Consider the following 17,309-nt stretch of genomic DNA (forward strand, 5'->3'; position numbering starts at 1 on the left):
TGATGCCCTTTAGGCTGTTTGAACAGACAGTTCTGATAGCTACAGAAGGCTGTTTTGGGGCTGTTTACTCTGGAAAAAAAAGGGATGGCCATCAAAACCTCTCCTGACATAGATGAGGATGTACGAGAACTCCCGATGAGTAATGGCCTGGGTTGGATTTGTCTTGGTCTTGAAAGGTTGCATATCTCATTACAAATCCAAACAGCCATCTGCTGCTCCTGAGGGGAATGAGAAGACAGTTGAGGTATTCAACTGGGAGAAGTTATCAACACTGAGCAGACTTTAGGAAAATTAGCTGGGTTTTCTTGGCTGGGGTCTCCCGTGGCTTGTGCATACATGTATGTTCTTGAACTGGAGTGAAGAGAGAGTTTCTCTGGTGGTGGTCCCTTCTGAATTAGAGCAAATAGATACACTTGGACTGTCTGAATTGCAGTTAGGGTGACATGGGAGTTGCTTAGTAGAAGCAAATGATTTTAGGGATTTACTTTCTTTGAGAGCATGTTTAATTAATAATTTGAGACAATAGAACTCTGCAGGGATCGTCTTGGTGAATGTGGGGAATTCTTCACATCTAGCTGATGAAGAATAGTGAGAGCAAGAGGGACTGGGTTTTAGGCTCCCTTTTGCCTTTTGGCAATGTGACTGTGCAACTTCTTAACTGGAAACTTGCATTCAAGTGGAGACAAAAGGTAATTCTCCCGTGGATTGCCCTTCCAGAGCACTGCTACTCCCAGCTGTGCTGCTTTATGCCGTGAAAGTGTCTGGATTTGACATTTGATAATGTTTGGCACCTAATGGCAGGCACCATGACCAGATTTTGTCTTGAAGTCGTGGCATGGTCCTCTGAAAAGGTCCTAGAAGCTAAGGAAGGGGAAGCCCTAGTGTCTGCTCTTCCAAAGTGGAATCCTGTTGAAGTGACAACTCTTCAGGACAGAGAATTCCTGATCTACTGATGGAAAGCACCTGGTGTGTGAAGGCAGCTGTGGTCTGAATAATCTGGCTTGTTGTCTGGGCTAGAGTTGGAGGGATGGAGCAAGTTGCATACACCACATGATGGAATGTGGTTCCTGAATGTTTTCTGAGGTGTGTTGCGTGAAATCTGTTGAATTTTCATGGATACTTCCTTGTATCCCAGTGAACTGGTTCAGGCTTTTCTTCCACTGACACTGAAATGGCTGTGCTGACTTGATATGCACATCATTTAGAACGTAATGCTGTGCTGAAATGAAGTATCTGGTTTGGCTGATTTGTTTTGCAGAGATTTCTCTATAGTAGAGAGGTATCTTGAGGGAGGAGCATCAGGACATTTGATTTCATTTTCTGCTTTATATTGCCCTTTGAATAATCTTTCAGAGACAGAGGGAGAGTGAGTAGATTGGCTAAATTGGATATCTAAGGTTGAGTATTGTATTATTATTATTGTATTATTATCTTGTATAGGGGAGTAAAAACACCCTGAAATCTTAAGAAGGTCAGTTGAAGAGTCTGCTTCCTCTGGAGCCGTGGATTTTACTGTCTCTGACACGCAATTGCAAGCTATCTGGCTCTAGCTGGGATTGCACAAGAAACCTGATGTGCTGGTTTGGGGATTTCTCTGTGGTATATCATCTTTGTAGTCTGATTCCTTGCTGTGATGCTTGCTCAAAAAGAGCAAAGATGTTTTCACACCATTGAATTTGCAAATTTCAAAGCTTCAAGAAGATTTCAAGTATTTCAGTTAATACATTGTGCCCAAGTGTGCTCTGAATAGAGTGTTATTAGAGCACAACTTCTGCTCATTTTCTCTTCCCTTCTCGCTTATGTGACTTTCACCTTGTCAGGTCTTTAGTGGTTTGCCACGTTTGTGTGACCTGTCTGTGCTTCTGCAGAACAGTTTGTAATGCTCACAGCAGTTTTGGAAATGAGTGAAACTTTGCATAAGATACAAGCCCTGTAGTCCATCCACAGTAGCCTCTTCCTTGTGAACTGGCACAATTAATTTTGACTGTTGACTGGAAATGTCTTTAACAAGGAGCTGCTCCAGCACCGAATGTAGTGTTGCTGGGGTCTGAAAACTTCCTTATAGGTGTATGCTAAGACAATTTTAAAGCTGTCTTCAGTAATGGTCTTGTGGGTCTGTGAACAAACTTGCCTTTGTGTGCAGATATCATGTGATGCTTTGCTCCCTCCTATCAAACAATCTGCTCTGTGATATCTTGTTGTTCCTCTTCCTTTGTTAAGGGTAACTTTTGTTCTAGGGCAGTTATTTTTATTGGAAGCATCTGGCCTTGTTGCTTACCTTGTACTGAAGCAGCACTTCGGGCCTTGATTCTGTACTGGAGTGAAACTTGGCTGTTACTAAACTCTCAAATGAGCCCGTTGCCCTGCTGCCAACTGTGACATGGGGCCACTCACATCTGTTTCTGATATCGAGCTCAGCACTGGAATGAGACATTGCTGCATCCCTTCTTTACACCTTTTGCCCTCTGAATTTAAACCTTGGAAGGTCAGAGCAGAGGTTGGAGTGAAAGGAAAGATGTTCCTGGAGGTGAGACAAGGCAGCTCTTAGTGTAATCCTGAGTGTTTCTGCAAAATATGGATCCAGACACGCATCTGGGAAGCAGCAGACAGTTTTCCCAAGGTATTGCCAGCTCTGGTGAGGCAAAATGAAGGTTATTTCTTCTGTAATCTAATATTTTGGAAGTTTACACCACAACAATATGTGCCCAAAACATGGCAGAGTAACCCAGATTCCACATTAATGAAGCACTTCTGTCAGTGAATAAAATCTGAGGAAAAACATAATTAGCTACCTAAGGCGAGCCAGTCTGAAAGGAGGCCTTTCTTGCATTTATTTCTGTACCCTGAATCATTAATCATCTTGGCTAAATGCCAGGTAAGCATTAGCCAATCTGCAATTTCAATAGCTTTTTGCTTCAAATGCTAATGGTAGTAGCAATTCTAACCATGAATCCTTTCCTACAAAAATAGTAGTTAAACCACCTAATCCTGTCTAATACTTGTGACTTCACATTCTTTCTTTACCGACTATTGTTGTAGGAGAGGACTAAAAATAGTGCTGTAATCAGTTGATGGAACAACATATTTTAACCCTGGATCTAGTTATTCATGGCAAGCCTGTTGACAGCGTGTGTGCTTTTCTTATTGTCAGCTGGTACATTTTTCTTCTCTCCTAAATACTCCAGATATGTGTGTGTGTGCAGGGGAGATAGTTTTTAAATAACGTGCTACACGAGCTGTTCAAGCAAGACAAACAGGCAGTCTCCCACAGCTGAGTAGGAGGCATTTGTTTCCATCTGACATTTGTAAACCTTTGGTTAATTTAAAAAGCTTTAACAACTTATGAGTATATAAATCAAGTGCTGCAAAGTATTTAGGCTGTTCAACCAGCCTTTCCCCTTCCCCCTTCTCCTCTAAGGATGTTTTATTCAGGCAGCAGCCTGCATGTTTTTGTATTTCGTGTTCTTACTGCCTCAATCCTGGTGTTCAAGCAGTAATGTTGACCTTTTTTGAAGGCATGTTTTACTACAAAATAAAGAGGTTTTGTTTTTTCTGTTACAAATTGAGAGAGTCTTAAAATGTGGAGACCTAATGGATTGAAACTTTACACACCACTTGCTTTTTCATGCTTGCAGAGTGCACAAATTAAATATCCTACTTTTGAAGTGCTATAGGTAAGCAACCATAATGTACCTGTGCAGACAGGAGAACTTGAAATATCTCATCTCTTGTCTTCTCACAGAAACAAAGAAACACTCTTAAGAGCTGAGAAATCGGAACATTTTGATTTATCCTGACACATGTAACAGTAACAGTTTCCCTCATTACTCTGCAGGAGTAATAAAGCAAAATAAGTGGTCTTCTAGGAGCATGGTCCTACCAAGCTTATGCAGAGCTCAGATTGTCAGAGGGCTCCCTCCAGGCTCTCTAGGAGCAGGGAGCAAGGACTGAGCCCTTCCCATGGATTGTGAGGCCAGCACCCAGCTCTTGCCCATGCTTTTGTTTGCCAGGATGGCAGATAAGTCTGGGATACGTCATCCACAGTTCCTAATGGTAGTGGCTGTGGGATACCTTGGGTTTCATCTGCTTGCTTGCAATCCTGTCTTTGCAATGCCCAGCCTGCCTTGGTTTTAGCAGTTACTGTCCTGGGGAGTTTTGCCTTCTGGTCAGAAGTAGGATTGGGTGAGAGGGATAGTGGGAGAAAACGTGCTCTAATTTAAGGGAGGGAGAGCTGGGGATTAGATAGATCTTGGTGTAACAAACTGCTGGGGCAAGAGCTTGAAATGGGGCCTCATGGAGAGCAGCGTTTGAGAGAGGGGAAAGAGAAAACTGGAGAGCTGGAGCTTACAGAAGCAGCCTTCTAGTTTGCTTTTGTTACCCTATTTACCATAATTGGCTTAATAGAAATAAATAGCTGAAACCCTTTTCAGTCACTGCTGATAAATGTGGATATTTGATCTGTTTAATGTTCTCTGATGTCAAAAGATAAAATCATAAACCCTCAGGCTTCATGGTGCACTTTTTTTAGTGCAGAGACAGTTTTTTTAGATCATCAACTAGTCTCAGCTGCTATTTCTCCAGATGACTTTCTGGTTTGTTTGTTTGCTGTTTTTTCTCCTCCATGTTTGACTTGTTTTATCTCCTTTGTTTAGTTCCACCTGTCCATTCTCTTTGTGGGGAACATCACTGGCATAAAGAGGAAGAAAAAACCTTTGTGCTTGAGAGCAAAATTTAGCCTGTGATAGTTTTTGCTGTGTGTCTGTCTAGGTGAATATCAATTCTACATAAATGAGGATTCCTTAATATCTAAGGCTAGTACCCAATTCCCTGGGATACCTACAGACTGTGAAATGTGATATGATATTACACTTTGAGTTTATATATAAAGGTCATATTAGCAACCATATTTGCTTAATATAAGGTGCAGTATTAACACTGATTGTTGATATTAATATTTACTTAAAATTTACAGTTCATGACTTTGCTGGTAGCTATCAGTTTAGGGGGGATAAAAAACCCCTTGGATTATTCTAGGATAAAACATACAGTACTGGAAATCTAAAAGGTAAATATACTGTTGCTTTCATGTTAATTTGTTAGGTCCTTCAACCCCCTGTTTAGTAATTATAAGGACAGTTTGGGGTCCCACTTCCTGTTAATTTCTCTGACTCCAGATTCCTTTTGACAAGTGCCATTTAGCCCTGTGGGCCTTGTTGTTTGTTAGGTTAATTTGAGCTGGAGTTTTCAGTTCAGCAGTGCATCTGTCCTGTCAGGTGCTTGGGTTTATTGCTTCGTTCTGTGGTCGTATTGATGCTTTTGCAGGTTTTCCTCCCCATTCATTGCTGCCTCACAGCTTTTTAGCACTGGGAAAATCAGCCCCTTTTGGGATGGCTTGTTGGAGGCTTAACTGGAGAGATTTGGTCCTGGTTGATGAGAGTTGTTCCCTCCACTCTTGCCCTCTCTCATGGGTAATTCGGACCCTTGGCTCTTAGGTGAGGTGATCACCTGAGTCTTCTTTCCTCTTCTGTGAGAAACAACTTCCAAAACTTTAGAACAGTGGCCAGGTCTGTGACAGGGTATGTTTCGGGAAGGCTGAGAGGCAGGGAACAGTGTCTTGCCTGGATCGGTGGTGTGACCATGAGGTCTAGTACCAAGTTGGCAGAGCAAGGAACACCTTTATCTGCTGGAAGATTGTTTTTTCTATTTCTGGTATAACTATATAAATTCAAAAGTGTTCCAGGTATGGACAAGGACAAATTATGTGTAGCTTTAGGATCGGGAAAACATTTGTTTCTAAATTGCTATCAGTGAGTTTTGCAATGATAAGGCCCTCTAATCTTATTTTAAACATAAATGTGATTGCCCTGTGTAAGATGGCTACCTGACATCAGTGAACTGCATACTCCTTGAGGGCTTGGAAAACCCACAACTAATGTGTTCGATGCAGAGTGGCCCAGAAGCTCTTCTGCTGCGTGGAAGGTGGAGATTTGAAAGTGGCCATTGACTTAGAAGTTGTTTTGTGTTGTTGCAGTCTGCAGTAGATGAGAGCAGAAAGCAGTCTGTGTTCTGTCTTGTCCTCTCTGAAATAGGTGGTGGGTATCTGGCTATTCAAGCTTGGAAAGGCCTATGAAGCCTCAGCATGCATGAGGCCCAGTGCTCTGATTCAGGAAACTGAAAGATGTGGAGGTCTGACCCAGAGTTGCTGTGTTATGAGCACCACAGCTGTCTCTTGCTTTATCGCCTGCTTTTCAGAGCAAAGGTGAAAATTGGCTAAGAGGGCTTCTGAGAGTGTGAAATGACTGAAGCAATGGGATGGGTTTACTCCAAGCTCTTGGTGTGGCTCATTGTTAGTGCTCTGCGACACCAGCACTTCCACCGTGCAGGCAGGAAATGATATAGGAGTCAGCTAAGCGGCTGTAAGCTGGAGCATATTCTAGTGCCATACATTAGCGTGTGTGGAAGTTGCTCTTGGTGAATGACATTCTCTTTCATTTCAGTCAGATTTACATAATTCCTGTGTGTGTACACAGCTGTTAATGCAAAGGGGAGGAATGTTCTTGTGTGATGAAATTGCTTTGTAAGTCTCGTTCAGGAGCAGTGTTGCTGGTGTACAGAGCCTTAATTTTGTTAAGGAAGCTTCAAAAGCAAGCTTATTGGTTTTCTGCCTTATCAGATAGAGAGAGTGCTCTCCACAAGAGTGCAAGGAGATCTGGGCTTGGTAGTTGTCAAAGATGTGCACTTTGTGTTTTGCTTTGCAGAGGTGGTGTGCCCATGTCAGGGGGTGTCACTGAGGGGTGCTGCTGACTGAGAGCAGGAGGCAGGTGGAATCAGGTTGTCATGTTGTATCCAGATGTCAGGGCATCACTTCCTTGTGCAGACAGTTTATCTTGGCATTATCTTCTGGATTTCTTTCCAAATTCTGGTTCAATAGTGAACTAGATTTTATAATAATCAAATCTCATTGGTATTACTGCTCATCTATGAAGAAGCTCTTGCTCTGTGGACCTCCTTGTTTCTAGTGCTTACACCATTGTGACTCTGCTCTGCATGTCAAAGTTCATTATAGGATAGTCATTGCTAACAGGAATAGATCCCAGTGAGGTGGTAGATCATCTGGAGCATTGAATTACCATTTCAGAGTATTGCCTGCCTTCTGGAATGTTAAAGTTGAGGAGGTCGAGACTGTCTCTATGTTCTGCTGTTTCAGAAGCTATTTGTTCCTTCAAAGGGAAATTAAGGAGCCTTGTGATATTTGTGCATATCACCTTAGAAATGAGGTGAAGAGATGTTGCTATTTAGTTTTACAGAAGTGAGGAAATTAGAAGAGGACCTTTTGGGTACAGTTCTTTGAGAACTGAATAATAAACTAGGCTGTATTACAAACAGATACGATGATCAGTGGAGATAAAGGGTAAAGTTTAAGCAGTCAGTGCCTGAAAGGTATGAAGACCCAATTTAGAAAATGTTTTTATCCATAATCGTTAGGATTGATGAATGAGAAATGATTAGGCATGTGACTTAAATATCCATAATGAATAATTCTTCCATTACCTGATTTCTGGTAGCAGACAGAGAAGCCGATATTGTGACTGGTCTGAAGCCTGTTTGGGAAGGAGATCGACGCAGCCTATTTCTCCTGCATATCACTGAACAGAGAAGCCAGGATGGCACTTTGCAATCAAAGATGTGTTTGAAGGAAAGTTTCCTTCAGACCCTTTAAGAGAGGAGTGGAAATAGTAACGCTCCATTTGGAGTGCAGTTAAGCCAACCAGCTGTGAAACAGCTGCAGTGCACTTTGCTTTCACGTTTGTCACACTTTTTGCCCTTTACCACTCTGATCATGGTCTGTGTATCACCTCTGCAGTAATCAATCTTGGCAATGCTTGAAGACAAACATGCTTCTCCATGTTGGAAAGAGACAAATGGTCAGCACTGAGGAGGGCTTTGTGTGCCCATTGGGCTGTAGCTCTTGGAGAAAGAGGAATTCCTGAATTGTTGTGGTTTTTGGTGAAGGATCATGAACTTGTATTGAAGGCTTTGACCCTGTTGGAGATGATGTCGTTGTTAATAGTTACACCAGCACTACCTTCTCCACCAAGAATTCAGGCCAGCCCGGAGCATGGCTTCACACGTGGATGTCACTCTCAAACGTGCACTGCTGTAACTGGTTTAACAAGATAACAACATGTTTCTCTGCTCAAGACAAGTGCTTGAACGAGACATCTGTGAAAACGTTGCATCTAATTTGAACAAATAAAATATGTGATTCTAGCATTTTTATCAGTGTTGAGAAGAGAAAGAATGGCCATGTAACATGCCAAATACCATAAAGGATGAGAGAAGCTGAGAAGTTCATTCCTGTTCAGAAACAGCCCATGTGCTCAGCACAGGGCTTTCACCAGGGATGTTGATGCAACTGAAGCTGTGAATGGAGCTCAGCTCAGCTTGGCAGCAAGGAATTGTTGGGACATGACCAAAACAAAATACAAATGTCTCTCGGTGTCCTTTTGGTTTATGCTTGAAACGTAATAATTCTTGCAGCTTTGTTTTGAGGTTCCCATAGCACAACATACACCTTTGGGAGTTATATTTGTTTTGGAGAAGTTAAGGAACATACACTAAGCAGCTTCTGTTTCTCCACTGGCTCTTTCCTCAGTGCTGCAAGTCCTGGATCAGAGCCATCGTGGCTGCAGCTGGGGTTTGCTGGGACATTGCTTCAGCAGTGAGAGTAATGAACTTCACCTACTGAAGCTCCTTGTGTAGCTTCTCTGTTGTCTCATTGATATAAGCCTTTGCTGCCGTTGAGCTTTGGTGCCTTGGCAATGTTTGGGGAATGTAGCATTTTCCATGAGCTCAGCTTGAAATGCTTCTCGGAAGAATTTATTCCTAGTAACTTGTGCCTTGCATGAGGCAACTGAGACATCTTCACTGGTGGTGACAGTGAAGTCAAGTCCTCACTGTGCCCAGTTTTATAGTTTCTGGAGGTAGAGTCCCCTTCTCACTCTGTGTGTTCATGATTGGTGTGGTAAGCATCACCACAGAAGGTGTTAAGACCGAGGCATAACTGCAGATAACTTTGAACTGATACCTGTTTTTTTAACTGTGATTCTGAGTGACTGGCCACTGAGGATTTGCAGCTTACATAAATATGTATTAGATCATTTAACAGTATGTTACTAATCTTTTGCAAAGTAGTATTGTCACAGAATACTAGAAGTAGTCAGTTAGGACATCTGGAGGTTATCTGTGATGCTTTCCCTGCATCTGATATTCTTGAATGAGGTTTATTCAATCTTGTCTTAAAATAGAAAGCAAGTGTAATCACAATGAAGTCTTGACTTGGTTCTGCTGGAAATAGTGATGTAAATATCAGAAGTTAGGGTTAAGGTCAGTGAAGATGGTGTAGGTGCTTACAGCACTGATCACTGGCACGGTTGTGCATTAGCATGAAAACCAGGTTTTGGGCTTTTGTTCTATAAATCACCCAGCAAGTCCCATTGACTGTTCTCCCTTGGCCCAAATCACCTGCCTCCTCAGTGATGACACAACTAAATGCTGTGTATTAATCTCTAGCATCCTGCAAAAAGCCTGTAAAGCAGGCAAGGGAGAGAGTGTGGATTACTCATGAAGAAGTATTTTATAAACTGTTACCTCTGCTCTAGCACAAAGGTGTATCAGATCTGTTGGGTTGCAGGGATTAAGTAAACATGGAGTAGGCAGTGTGTAGTATTGGCTGTGCACCATTGGAGGTGTCTGTGGCTGTTGTAAGGAGCCCTGCTATGATACAGGTGTGTTATCTGGAAGAGGGCAGTAATCTAGTCTGAATTCTGGCACATGGTTGAACTTGTGTGCTTTGTCCTCAAGTCCAGAGTTGCGTTTTTTCCCTCTGCCTTCTGCACATGTGCTCAGTGGCTGCATCTGTAGGCACTTGCCTCAAGATTTGGGAATGAACATCAGAAGTGTTTTCTTGTATTCTCAATATGTCTGACTTATTTAGCTGACAATTGAAAATTGTTGCTTCTTTTCCTGTTCTAATGGAATCAATTTTCATCAAATCATGACCTAAAGCAGAAAATGACACAACTGCCTGAGTAAATCTGTAACTACAGATCCTCCAGGGAAACAAGACCAATGTCCCCTCCTGAGGCTGTCCCCGAGCTCCTGCAGCCTCAGCTCTGCCCTGTGTGCCTCTGGAAGCACTGCTTCTCTCTTGCTTTAGCAGGCAAATTTTGGGACCCCCAGCCTAGCCCTGGAGATGTGTGGCTGTTGTGCCACACACTGTCAGCCTCTTGGGAGTGTGGCAAGGCCATATCTCATCGTGGGTTTTCTTAAGGTGTTTTGCACCCCAGTATGTGCTTCTGGATTTTTCCATTTTGAGATATTGTTGTGGATACACATATAGTTCCTAGTAACTAAATTGCTTCCTCTACTTTCTTTCACTCCCACCCCATTTCAAATGGCATTATTGAATTGTTTTTTTGTTTCTCAGATCAATGTAACTTGAATGTAAATCACCTTGTTTTACACCAGAAGCTTTGCCAGGTTTTCACCTGAAAGGAAACGATGCTGACTCACTTCTGCATTGGCTCCCTCACCTGAAACCTCACAGCTTAGTGTGAAATAAGAACTTAGCAAAGGCAGTTGTGTTAGGCTTTGTGTGTCTTTAAAAGCAATTGCTGGTTTTCCTTCTTTATGCATGTATAAATCTAACACTACAAATGTTGTAGCTTCTGGGAGCCTTAAAGGTAAGTCATCTTTTGGAGCTCAGTAACCTTGTTACATGCTGTGATATGGAATGTAGCTCTCAATCTGTATCAGAACAAAATGCTATAAACTATGATTATTGTTTAAAAAATCCAACAACAACCAAATACAGGCACCTCCTCATGGGTTTTTTTTCTTGCCCATCTATAAATAGGTACGTTCCATGGATGAACTGAATCATGATTTTCAAGCACTTGCTCTGGAAGGACGGGCTATGGGAGAGGTAAGTGAGAGACCTAGAGACAACATCTGGATTTTGGAGGGAGGAGGAAAAGAACAGTTTTTGAGGCTGCTGGAATGATTCTGAATGTGAGAGTTCTCCATTGTGACTGTGAAGCTTGTGTGTGTGTGCTTTAGCAAAATAAAAACCTGTCAGGCTGGAATACATCTTAGTAGGAGGAACAGCTAAGCCCTCCACCTGTTGTATCATCAGAGAGTAGAATGGTGGTTGTAAAAGAACAGTTAGAAATATGTCTTGTGACAAGTGTTACAATACTTGTAGCATGTTTATTTTTGGATCCAGTGATCTCAGACCCTGTAATACTGTGGAGTTAGTTGTCTGTCTGCTGCCCTGTTTCCACTCCTGGCCACCTTTTGGCTCTTGTCGTAAAGCACAGGACTGTGTTTAATGTTTAAAGTGGCTGGGTAACCTCATCAGGGGCTGCAGAAGTGATAAGAGCTTTGGACAGGTCAAAGGACCGTGCAGAGAGTCAGATAGTGAGCTCTTCAGTTCTCACTTTATAGAAAGCCAGTGAGAGTTATCTCACAGTGGGGCAAAGAGGTGGCAGATTTGAGGGAGATGGCCATTAGTTTTCTTTGAAAAGAGTTTACCTATTATTAGAGTGAGTTGAAAGAACAAGTTGCTATAGTGACCTGTGTTAGGTTCCTGCAAGTTGGATACAAATGCTTCTTTTCCTTTCCTTGCTCCTTCTTCCTTATAGTCAGTACCCTTAGAGACTTGTGGAAGGACAGAGAAAAATCATGTCTTGTAGGAGGATATTAACGTGCAGCAGCTCAGCTCGATGCAACTCTGTTGTTTGGAGAACCTTCCTTTTTGTGTTCCTCTGTCAAGTTCTGATGACTTTTATTTTCTCTCCATCTAGTCCATCCTATCTCAGTTACCTAATTTGTGAGCCAGGTTAAAGAACCCCAAAATGAATGTTTTGGAGAAAAGAGCAAACCAAGACTACTGCTTGGTGGGATTCATATGAAGGTGCCCTCTCTCAGATGAAAGACCTCATGGTGCTTGCAGCTTAGCTTCTCTCCTTCTTTCCCTCTCTGGAAGATGATAATACTGAGCTGCATTTTCATAGTACTTGGCAGGAAAATCTCTTGTTTCCCATGACTTTATTAACCTACATTGAGACTATTGACTAAAAGTAGATGAAAAGGATTTACAATGGAGAAAGCATTAAAAATGGGTCTGAAGCTGCTGAAAAGCAGCTGCCATGGCTCCATGTGAAGCATGCCAGTGGAGTGACTGGGATGTGAATGGTCTGTGGATGTGATTTTTTAGCATCTCACTTGGGCAAGTTCCTTCAGAGCATTACATGCTCTTTGAAAGCCCATTAAGTAGAGCACTGGTTTTGTACTTAAGATGGTAGTACGTGATGTTAGCTGAAATGCCTGAAGACATTCCTAGATATGTTGATTTTTACCAACTCCTAGTTTATTAGCCATTTCTTGAGAGAAGTGCATTTGGATTTGCTCTATGGGAAGATGTGGTCAGCCTTCCAGTGACAACTCACCTGTTTGCTCCTTCTCTTTTTTCTTGTAACTGTGATGCAGAAAGTTTTGGGCATGACATCCTTTTGTCACTGGACTTTTCTTCATACTGGAATGTGCATGTTTCTTCCAGAAAGGTGACATTTCACCCTTCTCTTTAAACTAAGACACTATTTCTTGTTTCTGTCCCTCAGTCCCACAGTTTTCTTTCTTTACACATTGAATTTTCCTGGTATTTCCCCAAGGTATTTCAGCATAGATCCAGCTGGCCAATTTAAAGAACTAGATGTATATTGGTTTTCCAGACTCTGTTCTTCAAGTACAGGCTTTGATTTTCTGCAGCATACCCTATTTGTTCTTCAGATGCCTTAGCCAGGCACTGATGGTTTCCCTCCCCTCCTCCTGCTCTTGGAATGAGGAGACTCATGGCAAAAGTCAATGTACTGAGAACAAATTGAAGTCTGAAATAAATGAGGAAAAGAGTGAATTCGATTTGTGTGTTTTCATTTTGTGTCTTCTGAGCCTTACCTGTGGAAGATGGCAACACTTCCATCCTTTAGAGTTGACAGTGTGAAACCTGGAGGAGAAAGATGAGGAAAAGAATGTTTATCCATTTGGTGTTATCTTTTTATCTTCTTGTTTCCTTGCTTCTCAGTAAGCAACATCATCATGGTTTTAGTGATTTAAGGACTTTGGGCCTCTGAATTTGACTTTGGGCAGTGTCAAGCAATTAAGTCTGCATTTTGACAGGAGGATAGATAATATTTGTTGATGAACAGATATCCTAATCTGGGACAATTTAAAATAACCTTAAAAATCCCCATGACTTCAGTCTGCCTCAAGGCTGTTTCTGTTTTCCAAATCCCAGCCTCAGCCACCTGAAGTTTCCCTGCATGTGCAGTGCAATACCTTCTCAAGTGTGAGACTGGAAAAAAAAGAGCCACAGAAACCCTTTTGGTCAGCTCTAAATGGAAAAGTTTTGGCCCATTGATAATGAACAAGGTTCCTAATGGTGAAAGTAACCTTCTAACAGGGCTGTTCTGCTCTGGTTTTAGCACTTTTTCCAGGTTGCCAACTGTAAGGAGGGAAGTCATCTTGAAGCCTTACTACAAGCCCCTTAAATGCAATGAAACCTTCACTAGTTTTGTGTCAAACTCCACTTCTCAGCAGGCATTGAACTGGAAAATAATAAAAAGCAATTGGTGAAGACAGAGGATGGAGCTTCTCAAGTCACACTTAGGGGCCAGTTGGTTTTGTTGCTTTAGCACATAGAGTAGATGTGTCTGTGCTGCTTGTCCTGTATTCTGAGGTCTGCTCACGCTGCAGAGACGTTTATCTGAGGTTTAACATGAGCTGTGCAAGTTCTCTTCTGGCCTTCAGGACAGGAGAGCTGGATATCTATCTGCTTTTCCTTGCTTCAGTCCCTTTCAGCTGTAACTTTCCAATAATGAATATTCCTGCAGTGTCTTCTGAGGGAGTGGACAGTGCAGAGAGACTGTGAGGTGGTGTTTGCTTTTGTCATCAGGACATTACATGCATTTTGAACTGTGGCAACGTTCCTGATTTGGTAATAGGTTGTGCTGGGAGATAAGCCTGCCTCTAGAATAAAAAGAGCAGCTGGGTAAGTAGCTAGCTGTAACTTAATCCAAGAGAGTGGGAGGAGGATGGGAACAGAAAGACTTTGGGCCACTGATAGGCATTTCACTTGAAAAATGGAAGGAATTAAACAAAAAAGTTTGAAGTATGAATCTTGGCTGTGACAGTGGATCTCACTCTCCACTTGAAAAGGAATGCTGGTAAGAAATATTTCCCACTTCATCTGATGAGCTTTTAGTTATGGCTCTGTGCTGCTGTCCCCTGCAGCTTTTAGTGCTGGAGTCCAGGGTAGGTCTGACTCTGAACAGTGAAATTGCTACAGCCTCCATGGTTCATTGTAGCAGAGCTCTTAACCATCAGAGGCTGAAGTGGAAGGTATCCCTACCCATAGCAGAGAGTATTGGAACTAGGTGATCTTTAAGGCCCCTTTCAACCCCCAAATCATTGTATGAGGTGATGGGTGGTTCTCCATTGGCTGTGTTGGTGTCTTCTGGCTGCAATTTGGTAGGTTCTAGATAAGCCCCTGTCTCTGCAGTGACTAATTGTGACACTGGGCCTGGTCATTCCTGTAAAAAAAACCCAAAACAAGGCTCAAAGGAACAAAAACCAAGCAAAAAACCACCCCAGACCTAAAGACTCCTCCCCATGTAACTCTGCTTTCTCTGCCACTGATGCTCTTCTCAGAGAGTTATGATTCATTGGCAGCTGGGCTGGTGAGTATTGATACCTTGAATAATGTTTCCCTCCAGTTGGTTTGGTTTATTCCCCTTCGCTTTGTGGTGTGTTGGCAGTGTTACAAACAGGAGGGCTGCAACTGTATTTGGAACATCTCTCCTGTAATGAAAGGCTGCAGGACCTGGGGCTGTTCACCCTGGAGAAGAGAAGGCTGAGGGGGCATCTCATCAACACTTACAAGGTGTTTGTCAAGAAGATGGAGCAACTCTTTTCTGTGGTGTCCAGTGACAGGATAAGGGGTAATGAACATAAGATGGAACACAAAAGTTCCACTGAAACAAAGGAAGACTTTTTTACTGCTGAGGTGAGGGAGCCCTGGCCCAGGCTGCCCAGGGAGGGTGTGGAGGCTCCTTCTCAGGAGGTTCCCAACCCCACCTGGACACGTTCCTGTGCCCCCTGAGCCAGGGGAACATGCTTTAGCAGGGGATTGGCGTGGAGCAGCTCTGCAGGGCCCTTCCAGCCCCCACCATGCTGGGATTCTGTGTTTGTGAAGTGTGATAGTGGCACAGCTGCTATACTGCCATGTCAGGGCTGAGGGCACCAGGGCTGGGATGAGAGCTGGGGCTGAACACACCAGGGGATGGTCAGGTGGCTGCAGGGCCAGGGAAATGCAGTTGCTCCACAGCTTCCCAGGTTTATAATTTATCATTTTTTTAACCTTCCCCACTGTATTCTCAGTCATCTGATGCTTCCCCTTTGGCTTTGTGTGCCATCAGACCCTCCTGCCAGCCAGTTTAACTCCTGGGACTGGCAGGAAGCTGCCCATTCTTTGGGGCAGGAGAGCAAAAGCTATCCTTGCAGGCACTCCAGCTGGCTTTGCTTGCTGTGTGCTCAGCCTCCCTATCTTGTTTGGTTTTTAGATGGCAACATTTTTTAGGGCAGATAACATCTTAGTGTTTGTAAACCTGCAGTACTGCCCTGATATGACTTTGTAAATACATGCTCTGCTTTCTCCTACCTGTTGCTGCAGATGGACTGAGTTCTCAGCTGTACAGATGGCTTCTTTTATCTTAATATTTGCCTTGTGTGAAGAGGATCTGTGTGCTTAATTTTGTCTAATTTGTAATCCCATCTCAGTGGGATCTGTGTGCACAGACTCTGTTACTTGTTGCTTGTAGAACTGCTGTTGCTGCTGTGCAAGTCATCCCTTCCCCTCCTCCCTGCTCAGCTAAATTGAATATTGGCCTAACTCTGTAAGTCCTCTGTAAGAGGGTTTAGAAGGATTATTTTCACACTAGATAGGGTCAATTTTAATAGAAACTGGGGAACAAATAAAGTAGTTCTGAAGTGCTGCATGTTCTTTTAATTTCCAGCCTAAAGAATGGGATGATACTCAGTTTTTTTTCCCCCATTGCAACTGACAACTTTCCCTGAGGAAACATTCATCCTCTTGGCTGCCTGTTGCATAATTCAGCACAGATGATTACTGCTTGCTGAACCTTTGCTTTTGGTTGGAGCAGTAAGTTGACAGAACAAGGACCCTCGTTGCCATCTCTTAATGCTGCCTTTTGGTTTTTCCCCTCCCCAGTATCTGTAAATACATCTGGAACCGATCTGTGAGATAAACATTTGTATTGTGTTTCTTTTTGTTTATGGTACAGAGCTGCCAGTTAGAGACTTTGTTTTTCTGAGGGGAAGAAGATGAAGCTACAGGGGACAGGGTTGTAGTTGTTGGTGCAGTAAGGAGGGGGGAGTGTATAAAAGGGAGTATTGGACTTTTTTTCTACTCCTTGTCTGGGATTCACTGCAAAGTTAAGAAGGTGCTTGGGTGAAGTTCTTCAGGATCCTGTTGGTAAGTGGATGTGTTTTCACACCTGAAGAATGGGGTAGAGGGGAATGAAACAATGAGGGGCTAAGTTAGTCTCAAGGTGCTCTCCAGACAGCAGAAATGGTCTTGCTACATCTTGTGGTAGTCATCCAGTTTGTATGGTCAGGAAAATGGGAATATTTATTGAAATGAGCAAAGAGAATACAAATAAAAGCTTCCTGTCTCTATTCCACTTCAGAACCGAACTGACTTCTGTGGTTCCTGAGCAGGGATTGATTTGGAGCGTTGGTTTCCCTTTCAGTTAGGAGAGTGCCTGGGTAACTGTATACACAGTGCAGCTGTATACACAGTCTGTCTGACCCTGATGCCTCCTGGCTGTGGATGTCCCTTTCCACATCTTTAGCATATATTTTTGTTACAATTGAGATTTGAAAGTGTTTCCTCAGATGCATGCCTGTGATGGCAATTCTGGTTGGAGGGATTCTTGTCCTTACAGCAGCCAGGGCGTGCTTACAGGTGTGTTGCAAACTTCTCCGCTTATTCCCTTGAACCTCTAAGCAGCCAGATTTGTTGACTCCTCTTTGTAAGGACTCTGGCCAGTGTGCCAAAGCTTGCTCTTTGAAAGAGAGATTTGCTCTGACACCCGAGACACAGGGGGGAGATGCCTTTGGCAGGTGTTGCTGGCTGGAGATGCATGGTCTCACTGCACTGAACTCTGCTG

General features: G+C 43.0%; 1 protein-coding gene across 9 annotated transcripts in view; it reads left to right on the plus strand.

Moving 5' to 3' along the window:
* Window positions 1-17,309, plus strand: part of PUM1 (pumilio RNA binding family member 1) — an 81,733-nt gene that overhangs the window by 8,200 nt on the left and 56,224 nt on the right. For all 9 annotated transcript variants that reach the window (XM_062014292.1, XM_062014294.1, XM_062014295.1 and 6 more), the window contains one exon: window positions 10,919-10,987. In XM_062014292.1, coding sequence (XP_061870276.1) covers window positions 10,919-10,987 — 69 coding nt within the window. The remainder of the gene's footprint in view (window positions 1-10,918; window positions 10,988-17,309) is intronic.

Source organism: Colius striatus, chromosome 24 (assembly GCF_028858725.1).
Source record: "Colius striatus isolate bColStr4 chromosome 24, bColStr4.1.hap1, whole genome shotgun sequence".
Lineage (NCBI taxonomy): Eukaryota > Metazoa > Chordata > Aves > Coliiformes > Coliidae > Colius > Colius striatus.